At 37.5% G+C, this 20,358-nt stretch overlaps 1 protein-coding gene and 1 long non-coding RNA gene across 8 annotated transcripts in view; one reads left to right on the forward strand and one right to left on the reverse strand.

Moving 5' to 3' along the window:
- Positions 1–391: 391 nt before the first annotated feature.
- On the reverse strand, positions 392–8,132 carry LOC117201162 (uncharacterized). Its single transcript, XR_007470323.1, has 3 exons — positions 7,750–8,132; positions 6,784–6,815; positions 392–6,406 (listed from the first exon to the last, which is right to left on the reverse strand). It is a non-coding gene; the product is annotated as an uncharacterized LOC117201162 (long non-coding RNA).
- The window catches only part of MRPL42 (mitochondrial ribosomal protein L42), a 30,162-nt gene continuing 16,137 nt past the window's right edge, over positions 6,334–20,358 (forward strand). For 2 of the 7 annotated variants that reach the window (XR_004483137.2, XM_033427732.2), the window contains exons 1-5: positions 6,334–6,457; positions 9,064–9,245; positions 10,532–10,563; positions 13,438–13,501; positions 14,694–14,778. Coding sequence is in view for 6 of the 7 variants with exons in the window: in XM_033427732.2 (XP_033283623.1) it covers positions 9,196–9,245; positions 10,532–10,563; positions 13,438–13,501; positions 14,694–14,778 (231 nt within the window). In the remaining variant the exon portion in view is untranslated. The other 5 variants (XM_049694858.1, XM_049694860.1, XM_049694859.1 and 2 more) reach the window with 5 other exon arrangements.

A 20,358-nucleotide genomic window follows, 5' to 3' on the forward strand; every position in this document is an offset into this window, starting at 1 on the left:
TACTTGAGCCTTGGTACAACCTGCATGCTTAACTTTCCTCTGCTCTGCTAAGTCAGGAGCCATTCCTGCATCTCTTGACCTTCCCATCTTGTTCTCATTGTTGTTTGAGTATAATTTTTGAGAGAGGAGGGCAAAAACATCTTTATGCTGACAAGAGTATTTTTGGTGTCTTTGAGGCAGTTTTCCTGCACAAGGAGATATTTCACAGATTAGTTTTTAATTAACATTCAATTTACTGTAGTGACAGTAAAGTCTAGTTTTTCCTTAAGCTTTCAAATTCAGTTTACAAATCTTATTATTCTGTTTATAAGACTAGCAACTAAAATAAAACTCTTTTAAGGGAATTTTTCATAAAAGTAAATTACCTACGTTTAAACATTTTAAATTGCACTTGTAAATTTAACATATTCAATTTTATTTTCCAGCCCTTCAATTTTGACAGATAAACATTCCCAAGCACCTAAATAATTCTTATAAATGAAAAAAAATTCTAATACAGTGAGTCTTCTATTAAGTATTGTAATACTGCTTCCAAACAATATAATTCTTTCACACCCTTCAACACAGAATCATAAGCCTAAATCAGTCACCTAATGACAAGTTCAAATTGGAATCACAACTTACAGAAAACACAAGGGACTTAGGAACATGTTAAAGTTTGCTCCAGAATGTACTCAGCAAAGCCCAGATTGTCAGAATCTCTACAGGAAAAACACCTGGTTTCTTTAACAAATAAGTACAAGGAAAAAAGAGAAAGACAAATGGAGAAGGAACTTATAAGTTAAAGAGACTTAAAAATGTTATTAAGCAAACGAAAGGTGTGGATCTAATTTGGATCTGATTCAAACAAGCAAACTAAATAGAAAATATGACATTCATGAGCCATTTGGAAAGTTGCATGTTGACTGGATATTTAATGATGTTAAATAATCATCATCTTTTTTTTTAAGTTGTGTAATATTGTGGTTATGTTTGAAGAAAGGAGGCCTTATCTTTTAGCATTTCTTACTGGGATATTTATAGATGAAATAATAGGCTACTTGAAATTTGCTTCAAAATGATATAGGAGAAGGAACATGGTGGGAGTATAAATTCACTTATTTATTTATTTTTGGCTGTGTTGGGTCTTTGTTGCTGCACGCGGGCTTTCTCTACTTGTGGCAAGCAGAGTCTACTCTTGGTTGCGGCGCGCGTGCCTCTCACTGCGGTGGCTTCTCTTGTTGTGGAGCACAGGCTATAGGCGCACGGGCTTCAGTAGTTGTGGCACACGGGCTCAGTAGTTGTGGCTCGCGGGCTCTAGAGCATGGCCTTCATAGTTGTGGCACACGGGCTTAGTTGCTCTACGGCATGTGGGATCTTCCCGGACCAGGGCTCGACCCCATGTCCCCTGCATTGGCAGGCGGATTCTTATCCACTGCACCACCAGGGAAGTCCCCAATGGTGGGAGTATAGATGAAACAAAATTGCCCATAAGCTGACAATTGTTGAAGCTGAATGAGGGGTACATGGTGGTTTATTATACTTTTCTTTCTAATTTGTATGTGTTTGAAATTCTCTGTAATAAAAAGTTTTTAAAAATTAGAATCAAAAAGCTATCTAACAGCAAAGTTAACAGTCCAAATTCTCTTATATATTCTAAATACTTAAATATAAACATAGAATACACATGTTTGTGTGTTATATTCTCAATGCTAACTGGAAAATAATATTACTAGGTGGGTTTGATTTACATCATCATTTCTACATTTAATTCAAAATCTTTATGGAGCTAAAAGTCACTTACACCCAAGGAAACAAGTAACCCCCAAGTAACCTGGGGTAACTTACGCAAGCAGTTTGGGGTGCCTTCCAGGTTGGTTGTGAGGGTGAGGTCTGGAAGTGCAGTCTTTCAGGACCTTCTTCTATATGACCTGAAAGGAGAAACAGAGCCCTCTTTTATGGTTGCTGTGCCAATAGGAATTCCAGTCCATACTCTCCAAATGGAGTGGTCTCACCACCCATGTCACCTAAATTCACGTTATACATTTTACCAAATCTTCAGTGTGATTTGAGTTTCTAACCTCCTACCCAAGCTGTTTCACTTATTTGATTTATCAACATATTCAATAAAGGTATTTACTGCTGGAAGCTATTCAGAATTCTTTTCACTTTCTATCAGTATGGGCTGTTTATATTTAAATAACATCCAATTGGATTACTAAACCAATCTCTGGCTTTACAGTCAGAATACCAAAGGCGTCCTAAGGACACTTATTCTGACATGGTGCCAGGAATCTCCCTTTTGTTCCTCCAAATCCACTCTTCATCTTGTCCACTCTGCTCTCTGCCCAGGAAGCAGACTCGAATAGACTACACTATATGGAGGGGGTTCCTTCACCTCTGGTTTCTGTTTGGTTTGGGCCAATGAGAAGCCCTTGCAGGAGATTAGAGAAGGAAAGGATAGGGAAGTCAGATTAATTATTACCCTGGGTTGCTCCTGGCAAGGTCACCTCAGGCTGGCTACGCCCTTCAACAGATGACTGCTCTCCTCAAGGTAGCCAACTACAGGATTCTCTCCTGGGATTCAGTTACTGCTCCCTCTCTTTGTCCCTTCTGGCCTGGAAGGAACAGCCAGTGGTACTAAGCCCAGGTTATACCACTACTGCTCCTGGAATGATACCAGTTTGAGTATGTCATTTGCTTTCCTCTGAGACTAAGTGATATGCCAACTTAAAGCTAGAAATAATTATTGTCCATTTTAGACTAAGTCCATTTATTCATTTTTAATTACATTCAGTAGATTATTCCTGACAGTCAAAATATATATTTTAATGCCAAAGAAATAAGTAACCTCTTTGGGTCAGATGTTCATAAAAATTTATTATACAAATATTTATTAAGCACCTACAAGATACAATTATTGCTAGTATTGATTGAGTGCTTACTACATGTCAGGTACTTTGCAAAGCATTTTACTTACCTTCTGTTATTTACCCAATAATTCTATAAAGTAGGGAATATAATTATTATTCCCCCTTTTATGAAGAGTAAACTGAGACTAAAAAATATTAAGAAAATAAATTTCTCCAAATATCATAGCTAGGAAGTCATGGAATCAAGATTCAAATTTAGGCAGAGATTCTCAGAATCTACTTGTTAACCTCTGCACTCTACTGCCTCCTTAACATTATGCTATACATGTGAGCTCTATAGTTGGAAAATAAGGTTCACCTACATGCAGGAAGCCCAAGATCTTATGGGTAGAGAAGACATAAATGTAAAAACCACTTGGAGCATTCATAAGAGAGCTTTTGAAGGAAAAGCCGTTTATAACTTGTGCTCCGTATTATGTTCAGTGTTATGGAGGACCTTACATTTTATTTTATTTTATTTTTTAAATTTTTTTAAGAAGAAATTTCCATCTTCAGGAAACAACATTTTTTAAAATAAATTTATTTATTTATTCATTTATTTTTGGCTATGTTGTGTCTTTGTTGCTGCCCAGGGGCGACTCTTGGTTGCAGTGTGCAGGCTTCTCATTGCAGTGGCTTCTCTTGTTGTGGAGCACAGGCTATAGGCACTCGGGCTTCAGTAGTTGTGGCACACGAGTTCAGTAGTTGTGGCTCACGGGCTCTAGAGCACAGGCTCAGTAGTTGTGGTGCATGGGCTTAGTTACTCCGCAGCGTGTGGGATCTTCCCAGACCAGGGCTTGAACCCGTGTCCCCTGCACTGGCAGGCAGATTCTTAACCACTGTGCAACCAGGGAAGTCCAAGGCCCTTACATTTTAATCAGTACTAATCCTTTAGATATATTTTTCTTGAATCATTTGTGATTTGAACTATTTTCATTCTGTCATTTCAGTGAGGATTAGGTTCCACTATTAGAAAAGAGGCTCAAAGTAACACTGAGTTAAACAAGATAAAAGTTTACTTCTCTCTTGTAAAAATCCCTAAGTAGGAAGTGCAGGGACTAGGAGCTCTGGTCCACAAAGTTATCAAAAACCCAGACTCCTTCCAGCTGACTACTCCATCATTCCTAAGTCTAGGCCCTCTAAATGCTAGTGTTCTAAGATAGTGACCATAACATCCACTCTCCTGGAGAAAGGATGGAGTAAGGGGCAAAGAGTGCCCACCAGCTATCTTTAAGGAAGAGAGCAAAGCTGCTGCAAGACACATTTGCTTACATTTCATTGGCCAGCACTTAGTCACATGACTACATCTATGCTTGCAAGGGAGGCTGGGAAATGTAGATTTTTAAATTCAGAGTAGACATACACTCAGTAGAAGATTAGGGGTTCTATTAACATGGAAGAAAGGGAGAAATAGCTATAGGGGAATAACTGCTGTAAATTTCTCACAGTTCCTGGTGAGATTATTTATCAATGTAATTAAAGGTGTGCAATTTATCTTCACAAGGCAAAACAAACACTTCTTAAGGACAATACTCAATGCATACTAGAAAAACGGGGTCTTGTTATTTTGGATAAGTTTCAAATATATGTGGTCTCCCAGAAAGCCCTTTATAAGCATTACCTGCCAAGTGTGAAATAGTTCTTAAAAATATAAAATAGATCTGCCTTTGTCACCAGCCTCATTGTTTTTGCTAGCACTCTGTATTCTAGTCACATTGACCTTATTTTTGTTTCTTGTAAGAATCATACTACTTCCTACCTTAGGGCCCTCACTCAGGCTGTTCTCTCTTGTACTCTTCATCTTTATAACTTCTACACTTCCTTCAGATTTCTGCTTAAATTCATATCCTCAGGGGAGCCTTTCCTAACCCTAATAGACTAGTCAGACACCAACAGACTACTTATATGCTCCGCGGCATTTTTTTCCCTCTGAGCACTCAGGACAATGATAATAAAATAATTAATTACACAATTATACATTAACTATCTGTCATCCCCACTTGATGTATAATCTCTGAAGACATAAACTGTTGCTCTGGTGTTTGGTACATCTAATAAGTGCTCAATAAATAGTTGTTGAATGAATGAACAAAGTAGAATAAAGTTAAAATTTAGGAGTCACAGGAAAGCATCTAATAATGAAATAACTTTAGACTATAGTGTGAGGATCTTTAATAATCTAAAGTAAGTCCTGATGATCTCTAGGAGCCTTGCAGTTTGAAACTGACAATATTTAAGCTATTCAGAGGAAAGATGTTCATGATACACGGTTAAGTGGGAAAAAAGATATATTAAGAAAGAAAATCTATTGTGCATGCATGTTTATCTGTACATGTATATTAACAGTAATAAAAGAAAACCTAAATATAATGTGTTTGTGTGAAAGAGAGGGGGGCTGAAGGAGAACCAGGCTGGCTGGTTCACATCTCAGCTCCATCACTGGCCAAGGGCTTTAAAATAGTACACATCATGTGTCCAATAAATGTTAGCTATTATCATAATATAGATATACGAAGAGACAAAAGTGAAAGGTTTTACATCAAAATATTAGCAGTGATTATCTCTTGGGTTTTGTTTTTAAAATCTGTGTTAGCACTTTTTTTTTTGGCCACACTGCGCAGCTTGTTGGATCTTCGTCCCCCCCACCCCACGCCGCCAGGGACTGAACCCGGGGCCACAGCAGTGAAAGTGCAGAGTCCTAATCACTGGCCCACCAGGGAATTCCCTGTGTTAGTGCTTTTTTTTTTTTTTTTTTTTTTTTGCAGTACGCGGTCCTCTCACTGTTGTGGCCTCTCCCTTTGCGGAGCACAGGCTCCAGACGGGCAGGCCCAGTAGCCATGGCTCACGGGCCCAGCCGCTCCGCGGCATGTGGGACCTTCCCGGACAAGGGCATGAACCCGTGTCCCCTGCATCGGCAGGCGTACTCTCAACCACTGCGCCACCAGGGAAGCCCTGCCCTACTGTATTAAAATAACATCTACACAAATGAATCTGTGTCCTAATTCCATGTTATTACCACCAAGGCCTATAAAGCCCAACATGACCTGCACCTTACCCCATCTCCTGCTGCTCTCCTCCACACCATACTCCAGCATATGATAAGCTGTTTCCACCCCCTTTTAGACTTTTAAATTGTTCCCTCAGCCAAGAGCTGTCTCTGCTCTCTTTCACATGCACATGGCTGGCTTCTTTCCTGGTCTCAGCTTTGTGAACCTTTCCTGGCTGCACTGAGTCTCCCTGTTGGTCAGTGGTCCCCACTCTACTCACAGCCATCAAGACATGTCCTGTGGAATCATCTTTGATCCATCCCTCTTCTGCTTTGCACAGTGAATGTTTGACAAGTCCAGTTGATAGTTCATTCAAGTATGTTTCTTCTCTCTGTCTCTCCCTACAGCATAGTCCAGAAAGACTACGGGGTGGCTTTGAAGGATGGACAAGATTCGAAAGGACAGAGATGGGTCCTCAATATGAGCTTCCATAGGAGCAAAGATAAGCAGCAGAACCAGCCTGATATTCTGTGGGAAGTGAAGAGAGACATCACAGCAGTCCAAATTTATGCTGTGACTGTAAGTGAACTTACATTCACTTATTTTCGATATTAAGGACTACTTCAGGACTATGGCCCTTAAATTTTTGAGAGATTGATTAACCCCCTTGATTACATGTTAAAAGCTATGAATCCTTTTCAGAAAAATGTACATAAATCCGAAATTTTGCAGATCATGAAGGAAAGGAATTCCCAGGTGAAACTAGGCTTTATCAGTCAATCACCTACTATCTTGAATACATGCAGTGTTATTTAATTGTTTTATTCATTCAACAAATATTGGAGGCCTATGATGAGGCCAAGCACAGTTCTAGATATTAGATTTGTATACCGTATAGAACATACCTGTCCCTCTTGGCCTTCATGGATCTTGAATTCTGGCATAAGAGACAGACATTAAACAAGGAAACAAATGAAAATATAATGTCATATAATGGTAAATGTTATGAAAAAAATAAAGGAGGGCAATGGACAAGGGCGGGTGAAGCTATTTTAATGATGTGGTCCTCTCTGAAATGATATTTGAGCAAGAGCTGCATAAACTAAGTCAGTGGTCATGAGAAGCAGTGAGAGAAGACCATTGCTGGCAATGAGAACAGAAAGGGCCCAGTCCCAGGGGCCTTTTCTTCCCTCTAAGATACATGGCGAGGTCCAGGATCCTGCACGTCCTCCTCCCATAATGAATAACTGTTCTGGTTAGCACAGTTCTCAGAACATAGGTTGAAGCCTGTCCCATGCTTCCCCATTTCAAACGTCAAATCCAACCACACCCCGCTTCAGTACTTCTCTGAAATGCCTCTTCCCCTGGGAAACCTAACTCATGCAAGGAGGGATCTCAAGTTGCTCTAATTATTAGTATAAACTTTAAAAAATAGCATTCGTTACTTTCTAAGGATATGTGTGGGGGCAGTGAATTTGTTTTCTTGGGTAGCGCCGGTAAAGCTGCAGGCCAACTGCTGGAACTAAACGCGGGCGCACGTTGGGTGGATCCCCGCCTTACCCACGGCAACCGGGGCTCTTTCCCGCGGAGACTACATTTCCCAGAGTGCCCCGCGAGCCAGGAAGGCGCGTGGAGAGGTGTCTCTTAGGACCCGGGTTGAGGTAAGATGGCGGGCTCGCGGTGAGTTGCAGTTAATGTAACCAGTTCCCTCTCCTTCTCCCGTCTAGGAGTCCCTAAGAGCTGGGCAAGCCCAGAAAGTTTATAGGCAGCTGTCGAGGTCTCCTGCCTGTCGTTTGCGGCAAGATAAAGCCTCTGGCATTACCAGACTCGGTCCGTCCTGCAGAAGGGCCGGCGTGTGGCTGCGCGCTTACCGTGGGGTCTGGTTCTGGTAGCCTGTTCCTCAAGCCTCAGTCCCTCCCAGACTCTCCGCAGTCCTCTATTGCTCCAGCGTTGAATTCCGGGCCAGGGGGTTTACCCTCTGAATTCTCTCTCTGGGGTGAATAATGTGACCTCTGGGTTTCGGACAGAAGGGACCTAACGTCCCCTCAAGTGTTTTGTTTCTCATTTCGTGGTCAGAAGCTGTGGGCTTGCGTTACACCCATAGTACCTATTAAGCAGCAGTAAAGTGGCAGGTAAACCGTTTGAGCTTTCGGAGCCTCGCTTCTTAGTGTTTTAAATGGAGACGCCTACTTCACAGACTTGTGAAGGAGCGTATAATGTATAGGAAAATTGGTCGTAAAGTGTAGGAGGCACACTGTAGGTACTCAGGGATGGCAGTGCTAATGTACCGACAGTGCAAGGAATCAGCCTGCGTAGTTCAACGACTAAGACTGATGAAATAAGCTTTTATCACTGTGCGGGGGTGGTGGGAGGGGAATAGTCATCGAGGCCAATTGAAAACAAGTGATGTATGTCATTTATTCACAACAGACCTGGAGCTTGGGGTTGTTTCCCCCCATTTTACCGTGGAATGCTTCGTTAATGACTTGCCCAAACTTTTCCCGTTTGTAAGGGATTGACTCTGAAGTTCTTGGAAGCAATTTAGTTAAATTTTGTACCTTAGTTTCTTCATGAATCAAAATAAAGATGCCTCTTATGATTAGGATGAGAGTAAAATGAATGGTAGTGGAAGCACCTTGGAAAGTTAAAAAGCTTATATAAAAGGGTGAAATTTTATTTGGGATTTTGGGTGTTTATATGTGTTTCTCCAAGTCAATATTTAATAAGCCAAGGCTAGGCCTTGTTGTTTAATATTTCATTTAATCAGAAACAGAATACCCCTTTAAGAGATGTAATAATATCTTGTGTATGGTACCTGGGAGGTTGTACACCGACACATTTGCTTTATGAAAGGAGAATGCTCTGTGTAGCATGTGTGAGTGACTGTTTCTAAGAGTAATTACACATTGGCTGAGCACTCATTGAATGGAAAGAACTACACTAGGTGTTGAGAAGTTTGCATTTAAGATAAATAGTAATGGACATAGTTCTTGGGTTTCTGATCTTACTATACATTTTGATGATGTTGCTTTTTGTACTGTATTGCCTGGAAATGGAAAGTTGTTTAAAAGTTTTGTGTTAGGCAACTGTAGTTCTCGGCAGTGATCCTATTTTGTAGTGTTCAGTGTATTGTGTCACTTTAATTTATCATAGGTAGCACTGATTTTTCTTTATCTCTTATGCAGGGGTGAAAATAGTATACCTAGAAGCAATTTTTTTTTTTTTTAGAAGCAGATTTTAAAAGCAGTTTCTCTTCAAATCATCTTTCATACCACCTGATAAGCATCTTGATTCACCATGGCGTTGGCAGCAGTAAAATGGGCTATATCAAGCAGAACTATCTTGAAACATTTATTTCCAATTCAAAGTAAGTGAGTTTTTTAATGTTTAAAAAGTGTTTGTTTCTTTTATATTTATTAATTTATTTTGGCTGTGCCAGATCTTCGTTTTGGCATGCATGCGGGATCAAGTTCCCTGACCAGGGATTGAACTCTGGCCTCCTGCGTTGGGAGCATGGAGTCTTATCCACTGGACCACCAGGGAAGTCCAATGTTTAAAAAGTTTTAAACTTTTTCAAATATTATAGTAATACATGTTCATTGAAGAACATTTAATGTAGTTATTGTATATGCCTGCTATTGTATAGGAGTGTAACTGGAAAGATCTCTGTATAGAAGGGGGAAAAAGTATGTCATAGAACAGTATATATCGTATGATCTCATTGTGCATTTAAAAGATGATCGACCATATATGTGTGTGTGTATATATGTATAAATGCAGAGTAAAAGATGTGAACCAAATAAATTATCTCTGTAGACCACAAGTGGGATTTAACCGAGGGCAAGGGAGGGATTGATAAAGAGGAACTTTTTCTAGTTTGAATCACTTTTATTTATATTTTCACATACTGCTTTTTTTAGTAGTTCCTAAAATTAGCAAAGGGCAAATTTACAATTCCATCTTACCGGGTGATTATTGTTACTATTTTGGTGTGTTCTTTTGTGTTTTTTCTGTGTAATTTAAAAAAAAATGTAATTTCTTTTCTGAAGAAACGTAGTCACATATTTTCTTCAAAGCCTATTAATACATGTTTGATAGTCAAAAATTGATCTATATAAATAGTCTATTAAAATCTTATTTCCTGACCAACCTTCTTTTCACTTTACTTTTCCTCTGTCTGTGAACTGCATTCTCCCATTTGTAAAGAAGACACGGTTAGAGGCTACAATAGGTTTGCTTTTTCATGTTTAGTGAGCCAACTTTTTTTACACATCTCTGCCTGACCGTAATTGCTTCCTTCATGTTTCCTATTGAATACCATTTGTAATTGAACATTTTTATTGAATTAAGAGGAAGAGAGTTGTTTGAAGACTAGGGTAAAAAGCTGTATAAATGAAAGTATAATTAAGTAAACAGAGGAGGAGATTGCCAAGAGACTGTAGGTGTACACTAAAATCATAGTGAAAACAAAACTGTAGTCAACTCTTGATTACCTAGGAGCATTTTTTTGTTGTTGAGAATTGGGAGAGAGACCTCTGCTGCTTAGTTTCCCTTTTGCCCTGATAGGAGCTCAGCCTCAAGGCTGATGGGAACTCAGACGTAATCAGTTTTTACCTAGCTCATGTCCTGAAACAGCAATTTGTCCTCACTCAGTTTAATCTGCAAACCAGTTCATTTGCCCCTGGGTAAGTTAAAATTGTCTGTGTATACTTTACCAACTAGATTGTAGATTTGTACAGTGTCTATTTTAGTGTCCTCAGTGCCTCTCATACATGATAGGTGATAAATAAATGTTTGTTGAATGGATCTCAGTGAATCGCAGTTGTCGAAATATCTGATTAGTGAAGAATGAATTTGGGCTACCCCAGAAAATTATTCCATTGTCACTCAGTCATCCTAGTAATTAATGACTACCTAACTTCTTGCATCCTACAGCCTCTTGTTTTACACAATTTTTATTATTACTATTGAAGGTAAAGTATTATTACTGTTACTATTGATATTTTATATGAAAAGGAAGGACATTAAGATTAGAGGCAAAGCAAAACTGTGATTGGAAAGTTCAGTGAGCACAAATAAAAAGGCCTCCCTGTATTCCAGAAGGAACATTTAAAACCTTCCAAAATATACAGTCAGTGTGGGAATTTTACAGCTTTTAAGCATATTAAGTCATTTAGTCTTTACAGCTTTGAATTTTACAATAACTTACCTATCATGTGGCATTATTCTCTTTCTGAAGATGAAGGAACTTGAGTTCTCTTGCCCTCAGAAGCTCAACCAAAGTTGCATATCTGGTAAATTAGACCTATGATCAAAACCTATGTCTTCCCAATATATTTTCTGCTATACCTTCTTTGTTGTTGTAATTTAAAATATTCAACATTTGAAAATGAAGTGAGACTATCAGCTTTTATAGATCATGTCAAAATGCAATTAAATGTGTGTGTGTATAAATATATATATGTAAAACAAGAAAAGCCTGTGAGTTGTGGAGAGCTGACTCTCATTGAAATTCTTTTCATCACATTGAGTTGATTTGGATTGATTGATGTTAACTTTGGCATCAGTTCTAATTATGCATTTAGAACCTCTGATACTTAACCATATCTAGAATTTTTCTCTTGATAAAATGTCAAATGCATTTTTCAAGTATTAATTATGCAGAAATTAACATTTTAGAGGCAGTTTGACAATCTCTTCTTTATTAGTAGGAACTATAGGGGACACAGTAATGAACAAGGTGGGATTCCTGGCCTTAAGGAACTTATTTAGACTTGTAGTTGAAACAGACACCTATGGAAACAATACCTGGAATATGATGTGGTAGAATGTGATGTATGTCATGAGGGTACAAACAAATGTCTAGGTTAGTGCAGAGTACAAATTTTGCAGTTTCCTGTTGAACTAAATACTGTTGTCTTGAGTTTTCCCTCCTGCCTAGTTAAGAATGGTAGATTCTGTCTGTCCTGCCTCTGCCACCCAACCCTGTTTCTTTCAGCAAACATGTACATCACTTAGCTGGTGTATTCAGAGAATACAAACTGCTTTTAATATTAATCCATACATAATTAAGAAGATCCCCAACAGTGTCAGACAAGAAAATAAAATATGTGTAAATGATTTTTACATTACCCTCTGATTTATCTTAATAAATGCTCTACTGTACTAGCACAGATATTTGAAAATTAATAAATCTTTTGAAAGATGAGGTTATATTTCTAATTCTTTGTATTTTGTTATCTTTATATCAATAGAATTTTGAGGTTGACGTTTTGCTGAGTAATCTTTTATGATACTAATGAATTTTGTTAAGGTACTTCTAATGCATTGGAGTAAGAATTTATATTTAGACCTCTAAGTATATGCAATCCTTTGGGAAAGGAGAGTTTACAAATCTTTGTTTAGACATCTTTGATACATATAAATAACTGATGCATTAAAAAAAAGGACACAATGATGGTATAGCAATGTCATATGGAGTGTTGGTTGTGGGACATGTAAAATAGACAACTCTTTCTGTGATGGGGATGTAGGGCAGGAAGGGGGAAAAGGATTTCATGGAAGGGTAGCATTTGACTCTTGAAAGATGAGTGGTATTTGAACAAAGTGGGGATGGCATTCCATACTCAGGAGCAAGTGGCTCAGTTGAGAGAAGTTGATCCTTGGTTTTAGCCAAGATATATTCAGAATTTTTTTTTAACCATACTGAGCTACATTTACATTTTTTCTTTATATTTAAAAGAACATAATTTCTCTGAACATAGAGGGACCTTTCACAAACTTTAAAAAAAGTAGTTATGGCTCTTGAATTTGCAGGTATTCTAAAAACGGAAAATATGCTTTGAAGTGTTGCATTTTGATTAAGAAAAGTTGATTTTGAACAGTTTATTTTGTATTTCATTACTTAAGCACTTGCCCTTTATGAGCTATGCACTCCAGTCACACTAAAGTTTTTATTTTATTATACTATTTATTTGGCTGAGCCATGCAGCTTGCGGGATCTTAGTTCCCCAAGCAGGGATTGAACCCAGACCCCAGCAGTGAAAGTGCTGGGTCCTAACCACTGGACCACCAGGGAATTCCCAACACTAAAGTTTTTAGAATACTCAGAAACTTTATGTTCTTTCTTTCCTCTGGTCCTGGCACTTTTTATTCCCTCTGCAAGGAACACTGTACTCATCCCCTAACAACTCCAGCTTACTCCATCATCCTTCAGAACACCTTAAACATCATCTCCACTGGAAAAGCATTCTTGAACCTGTACACTCCTGTTTTGTAATCTGTCCGTGTGTCCCTTTCACTTCCAATGCTTACCCTTCCTAACAGGGCTTATCTTTATATTGGAATTGTTTGTTTACTTGTCTCTCTCTCACCAGACTTGCACCCTTTTTGAGGTCAGGGACTGGATGTTAACTTGTTGAATCCCTAGCTCCACGTACAGCCCTGTTTCATAGTGAATACAGTAAATAGTGGTTGAATGAGTAAAACTAGCTTTACATTGGTGTGAGGACATATGCTCAAATTAACTAAATCCATCTTACTGTTTGGGGTTTTTGCAGATGGAGCCTTATATTGTGTTTGTCATAAAACTACGTATTCTTCTCTTCCAGATGACTATAATTGGTATGTATTGAAATCCAATTGAAAAAAAATAGTTCGTTAGCTCTGAAATGATTTAATTTTATTTCTTGTTTTGGTATTTTCTGCTTTCTTTTCTGATTATTCTTTCTTTAATTTTGTTTTTAAAAATTATTTCAGTGATCTTATTTACCCAGTGTCTGGGCTTATAAATGGTTTAAATAAAAATCATTATCATTGTGTTTCACTGAATACTTCATTTGTTGTAAGACAGACTTGCTGATAGAAATGCTGTCTTTTCTTCCTGAAGTATTCTTTAGCTTTTTGGAAAAACTAAATACTTTTTATGGTTTTCTCTTAGGGTTCATATGTATTAGCTTAAGCAGTTATTTATCTTATCTTTTGTTAACATTGAATAATCCTAAATTACAAATATTTAATTCAACCACAATTTATTTGGTACTTATTCTAGTCAGTTAGCTAAGAACTAGGAATAACATATGAATGAAATATTGTCCTTTATCTCTATAGCAGCGTCTTATGTGCAGAAACTACAATATGTTTTCTTAAGTTACATTGTTTTCATTGTGAATTTTAGTAAAAATGTATTTTCTTCCCTCTTGACACCAGTTTTAATTGTAAATTTAGTAAGTATTAGGATAGTGATGAAATAAGACTAGGAAATAGGTAGCACTTTTGAACCTGAAAAGATTGAGTCTTATGTGACGTGTTTTGCATTATGCCAAAGGCACTTGGAGAAATGCTGATCTAGAAAAAGTGCTCAGCTACAATCTTTATGATTGGAAATTCAGGTGATCCTTTACCTGGAAGATTATGTATTTTGCTGATCTTCGGCTTTAATAATTTAAGTAATCTCCTTACAGCTTTTTGAAGGTAGCTTTTAGATAAGGAAAAGAAGTTCTATTAATAGTGATGAATGAACATGAAGATCTCTTCCAAAGGTTAAGAAAACAAGTAACTTTAACAAAACAAATAATTTGAAGAATAATTTAGATAAAATAGTGGGTAATGCAGTAAAGGTTTGTTGTGGTAGTTAAGCTGATATATTTTGTGGGATGGTATGAGTTGTCCCCTGTAATATGGGTACCTGGTTTGCCAGTCCAGTGACATGATGGCATTTATTCTTCAGGGATTTGTGATTAACAAATTTTGGCTCTAATAATCATTTTGCCTTGAATACAGTATAACTCTGTTTCTAAAACATTCTTTTTTTTAGCAAAGTAGAGCTTGCTTTGACATCTGATGGCAGGACAATAGTATGCTATCACCCTTCTGTGGACATTCCGTATGAACACACAAAAGTATGTATAAGAAAATCTCTTGTAATTTTTAATTTGTTGTTGGACTATTCACCCTTCTTTACAGTATCCAAAGAGAAGGGAATTGTTTGATTTTCTTTATTTGGTTTAGATCTTTTGGCTTTTTTATTTTACTGTTTTGATTTTTCTCTTATTTCTTTTCATCATTTTTCTCTAAAGGTTTTTTTCAGTACACAAAGTGAAACATTTAAACACAATTACAACATTAGTTTTCTGGTCTAAAATTCGGTAGATTTCTGACTAGGGATCAAACACACCTAGTATAAATTTTAAAAACACATTGTCCCGGGCTTCCCCGGTGGCGCAGTGGTTGAGAGTCCGCCTACCGATGCAGGGGACACGGGTTCGTGCCCCGGTCCGGGAAGATCGCACATGCCCCGGAGCGGCTAGGCCCGTGAGCCATAGCCTCTGAGCCTGCGTGTCCGGAGCCTGTGCTCCGCAACGGGAGAGGCCGCAACAGTGAGAGGCCTGCGTACCGCAAAACAAAAAAAAAACACATTGTCTCATACTACTTACTATATATTGCAATCTAATAAATTATGAAAAGTTTGTATTTTAGTGTACTGTTACATAACTTTTATATTGTGTTGGTTTTGATAATCCTTTTCATGTTTGGTGAATTTCTTCTTTTTTCGGTTAGTTTTTTCTTTTGCTTTTTTTTAAAAAAATAAATTTATTTTTGGCTACATTGGGTCTTCGTTGCTGCGCACGGGCTTTTCTCTAGTTGTGGTGAGCGGGGGCCACTCTTCATTGTGGTGCGCAGGCTCCTCATGGCGGTGGCTTCTCTTGTTGCGGAGCATGGGCTCTAGGCGTGTGGGCTTCAGTAGTTGTGGCTTGTGGGCTCAGTAGTTGTGGCTCATGGGCTCAGTAGTTGTGGCTCATGGGCTCGAGTGCAGGCTCAGTAGTTGTGCATGGGCTTAGTTGCTCTGCGGCATGTGGGATCTTACCGGACCAGAGCTCGAACCCGCGTCTCCTGCATTGGCAGGTGGATTCTCAATCACTGCACCACCAGGGAAGCCCCTGGTTTTTTTTTTCTAATGGGCCAACATGGGCATATATTTTAACTGGCCTAGTTTAATTTTTTCCATATATCTTCAAAAGCCAGGCACTAGATAAAGGAGGTTTTGTTTTTATTTTTAATATAATTTAACTTGACCCAAGTCTTTTTATTATTTTATATATGAATAGCTTCCTCTTATTTCTTTAAGCCCTCTTCTGCTATATTTCGTAATGTTTGATTTGCTTTTTGAGGAGAAAATAATTCGTCACATGATGCATCTAGTGATACCTATTTTTAAAAATCATCATTAGGGCCAGAGTACCGGTTTGACAAAACAAATTAATGTATTTTACTAGTTTGTATTCCCTTTTTAAAACCTCACCATTTTGTCTGCCTGCTTTGTATTCTAGCTAGATACTGTAGGCAGTATTCCAGTATTCCTTTTTTGTTTCATTTCTTTGGACAGTGTGTAGAAAATAGGAGTAAGTCACTGACTTTTGGCCTGTAAACCTCTAGCTCATACTATATTGTGCCTTCTTACATTGTTATTTTTTGTTATATTTCTGGTCACGTGCTTTATCCTTGTTTTAGCAGTTTATACTAAGAAGCCCAGGACTGTGTGATCATTTCTCAGTATCCAAACTCTCATCCCCATATGGCTCTTTGCATCCCTGAATCTGATGATTTTCCTATCTTTCCCAACTCTCAAAACTTTTCCACTGTACTTTTAGAACTTACTATCATCATTAAAATCTCTCATGACCTTAACTTCTTCCAGAATGTTGCCTTCACCTTCTGACTCTAACAGAAACTTGGCTGTACCCTGGTGTCATTGCTTCCCTAGCACTCTTAAGTAGTTGTGCTTTTCTCTCCTAAACCCTTTTACTACTGAGCATAGAGATGGAATAGGTGTCCCTGTGGCTCTTCACTGTCATATCCAGATCATCTTTCCTCCTCCGTGACAATTTCTAGCTTTGTAGTTTGTATCATTAAACCATACCATCTACTTATCTTTTTTCTTTTGCTGTTATCTGTCATCCCGCATTTCACTTCTCCTCACCCTCACGTGCCCCCATCCCTCCACTCTTCTTTGAAGATTTAAGATGTACTCTCACACTCTCCAACACTGTGTCCTAATTCTTTGTTATTTCAGTGTCCATGTAGATGATCTGTCTACTACCCCAGCCTCTTAACTTTTTGATCTTTTTTCTGCATGGGAGTGGAGCCCCCCCACTCCTGTGGTTGTACCCTAGAGATGTTTTAATCACAAATAACTCCTCTTCCTTCCTCCCAATCTAGATTTTTAAGAATTCCACTAGCTTACTACTAACTCCCCTTAGTTTCCCAGCTTCAGGAATTATTCATCCCCTCATTAAGATCTGCATCAGTTGATCGAACCACTTGTTCACAGTCCTTCATGTATCTTGTACATTCTCACTTCTTTCTTTACCCAGCATAGATTCCATGGTCATCATCATAATCACTCATACATACCCATCTCCCTGCCTCTTTTTTTGTTGAACTCCCTTTGTTGTATCAGTTGTCTCCTCTCCCATGTCCTCAGTATTCCTCTCTCTAGTCTAGGAGATCACTCCTGTCAGTTCACACTAATCACTCTACTGGTACCACACTGGCCTCCATGCTGTTCTTTAAGGTAAGTACTTAGGAAGCTCCTGCCTCAGGGCCTTTGTAGTTACTGCTTCCTCTGCCTGGAATGCTTTTCCCCCAGAAATCCTCATAGTTTATTCCCTTTCCTTTAGATCTTTCCATATTTGTTACCTAGAGACCCTCCTTGCCACTACATTTAAAATAGTACCCCTGCCCCTGGAATCCCTATTGTCCTTCACTTTGCTTTGCTTTTCGTAATAGCATTTATCATTTCTGGCGCACTGGATATTTTCTTGCTTTTCTGTCTGTCTCCCTCCATTAAAATGTAAGCTCCATGAGGACAGGGCCTTGTCTGTTTTGTTCCCTGCTAGCACCTGGAATAATACCTGTACTTGGTAGGTGCACAATAAATATTGTTGATTAAATAAATAAATTTGGCCCTCTCTCTTCATGCTTAAGGGTTTTCTGTTTTAAGGCTAAGAGATATTTACATGGAGAAGCATGGAAATTTTTTGCTTCTAAAGTAATAAATTATAGATTGGACTTTATTTACAATAAGAAACATTCTCGAAAACATGTTACTGTTAAAATATGTTCCTTTTGAATCCAGATTTACAAATTTCATGAAGATAGTATATAACATTAAATAACTATATTTAAAGGTGACTTAAAATTTAGATTTGATTTTCTTCTTTTCTCAAGGAAGTAGCTGCAACTCTAGTGGGCCCTTTCATTCTCTAGGCCCTGGAAAGCATATTGCATACAGAGATCCTGGTCATAAGTAGAAATACCTACTGACACTGGCTTTAGGAAAGTTAAGATGATTTGTATCTTTGGTTTTCTGGTAATTTACATTTGAATCTAAAAGATGTTGATTATTTTCCATGGATCCAGGTAAAAAGATCCTTCTTTCTGTTTCAGCCAGGTATGTGTTTTATTAAAACTAAAAATATTTTTTCTAGAATTTAGGATTTCTAGTTTAGGAAGATAAAGATTTTAAACCAGGGGCAAAAAATAATGATTTGAAAAAATAAAGTAAAAATGTAAGTACTCAAAATTCTTTTTAGTGGTTGATTTAGTGGAAATTTTCAAAAGTCAAATTTGAAAATTATTAAGAAAAACAAGGGAAATTCAGGATGACAGTTCTGAATGTTTTTTTTTAAAGTTGACATTCAGTTTTATTTTAGTTTTTACTTTTTACTGAAATATTCATGTACCCTTTCTTTGAAGTTTGATCAAGGAGATCAAATACAACCTAAAAATCAGTTCTGAGTCTGCAGAGGCTTTTGGTTTAGACTTCTAAGAAGCCATTAATTCCAATGTCTTTTATCTGTGTGCCTGGAAAAGAAATACAAAGCAGAGAGAATTTGTTATATATTAGAATTGAGCCTGTTGGGAATAGGAAGAGAGACAATGAACTTTTATTAACACTTGAAAATAACTGTTTGATAATAGTTAAAACATCTGACCTTTAGCAACAAGTGTAGTAACCTAAAAGAGAAAACTATAGGCTCTAATCTAGCATTTGCTAGTATACCTCAGGGTCTGATAGTAACTTGCAAAGACACAAATATTAATATTTCATTCTACATGTAAGAGATGATCATATAAAATGACTTAAAATGTCTAAGGAGCACTTTTTTTAAAATAAATTTATATCACTGTTTTCCTGTTTGAGGCCTTAAAATAAATGTTAACAGCTACCTACCATTATTGAACTCAAAGAGTACAAGGGACAGCTCAGCATGTTATTATTTCACTTAATCCTCATCAAACCCTTATTAGGTAGATAATTACTCCTTAGATTTTACGAAAGGGAGATTAAGAGCTTAAATAACTATTCCAAGGTCACGGAGATAGTAGTTATTGACCAAAGCCCAATTCTTAACCTCTTCATTATACTTTCTCCTTATTCCCTCCCACATTAAGGAAGTGGTTCCTTATTCCTACTTAAAGCAAATTGTTACACTTAAATCTAACTTTGAAAGCTTTTCATAATCTGATTTCTCAAGATCCATTTTTTAAGATCACCTGCTTATTGTATGTTTTTACCTACTTTGCTTTATTAATAATGTTTGTTATTCCTTCTAGAATTCATTCTGCACTCTGTGACAAGGCTCTGACTTGGCTCCTGTTCTATTTCTCGCTAATATCTTTGTTAATTTGCATCTCTATAGTACTTAGTCAGTTGTGCCACCATCATGTACTTATATATTGCCTTTTAAAGAGGTTTCATTTTTTCCTGTACATAAACTAAATAAATATGAGTCTATGCTGTAACATTCAGTACAGTGGTAGAATGTAGCAGTTGTCGTTAATAGTGTGTGAATGTAAAGAAGACATCTGTGTTTGAATTGTTTCCTTTTTGATGGTAAATTTAGGTTTTCATTGTGTTGTAATACATATCTATGGTATTTGTAAAGCAAGGCGACGTTACAGTCTTGTGTTACATATGTTATCACTTAATATTTAAAATATAGGTAGCTTGACTTTCCAAGATACTGATTTTTAAGGGCTTTAGTCAGCCAGCGTTGCTGATGGGCATATGTTATATCACTCATGTGTTGGGAGGAGATGAGATTTTTTTTAGTAATTAATGTCTTTGGGGGAAAAAACTACTCGAATTACCATAAAGCATCATTTGATGGCATTTCAGGTACCTAAAATGAAAACATTGAAAAATTTCCTGCTTCTTTTGGATATAAGAAATGTCATTTTCTATTAAAGGTTTTTCATTGTATCTCACTTTAATGGTATGCAAGGTAGAGACTAAACTTTTAAGTTAAAAAATAATAATGGGCACAATTTATAGTTTTGAGAAATAGAAACTAAAATATGTTTTATTATTGGGGGAAAATAACTTTAAGAACTTTATTATTGGAAAGGGAACCCAAAACTTGATATGAGAAGAAAAATATTTCTGGGGAATTCCCTGACAAGCCAGTGGTTAGGAC

Source organism: Orcinus orca, chromosome 11 (genome assembly GCF_937001465.1).
Source record: "Orcinus orca chromosome 11, mOrcOrc1.1, whole genome shotgun sequence".
Lineage (NCBI taxonomy): Eukaryota > Metazoa > Chordata > Mammalia > Artiodactyla > Delphinidae > Orcinus > Orcinus orca.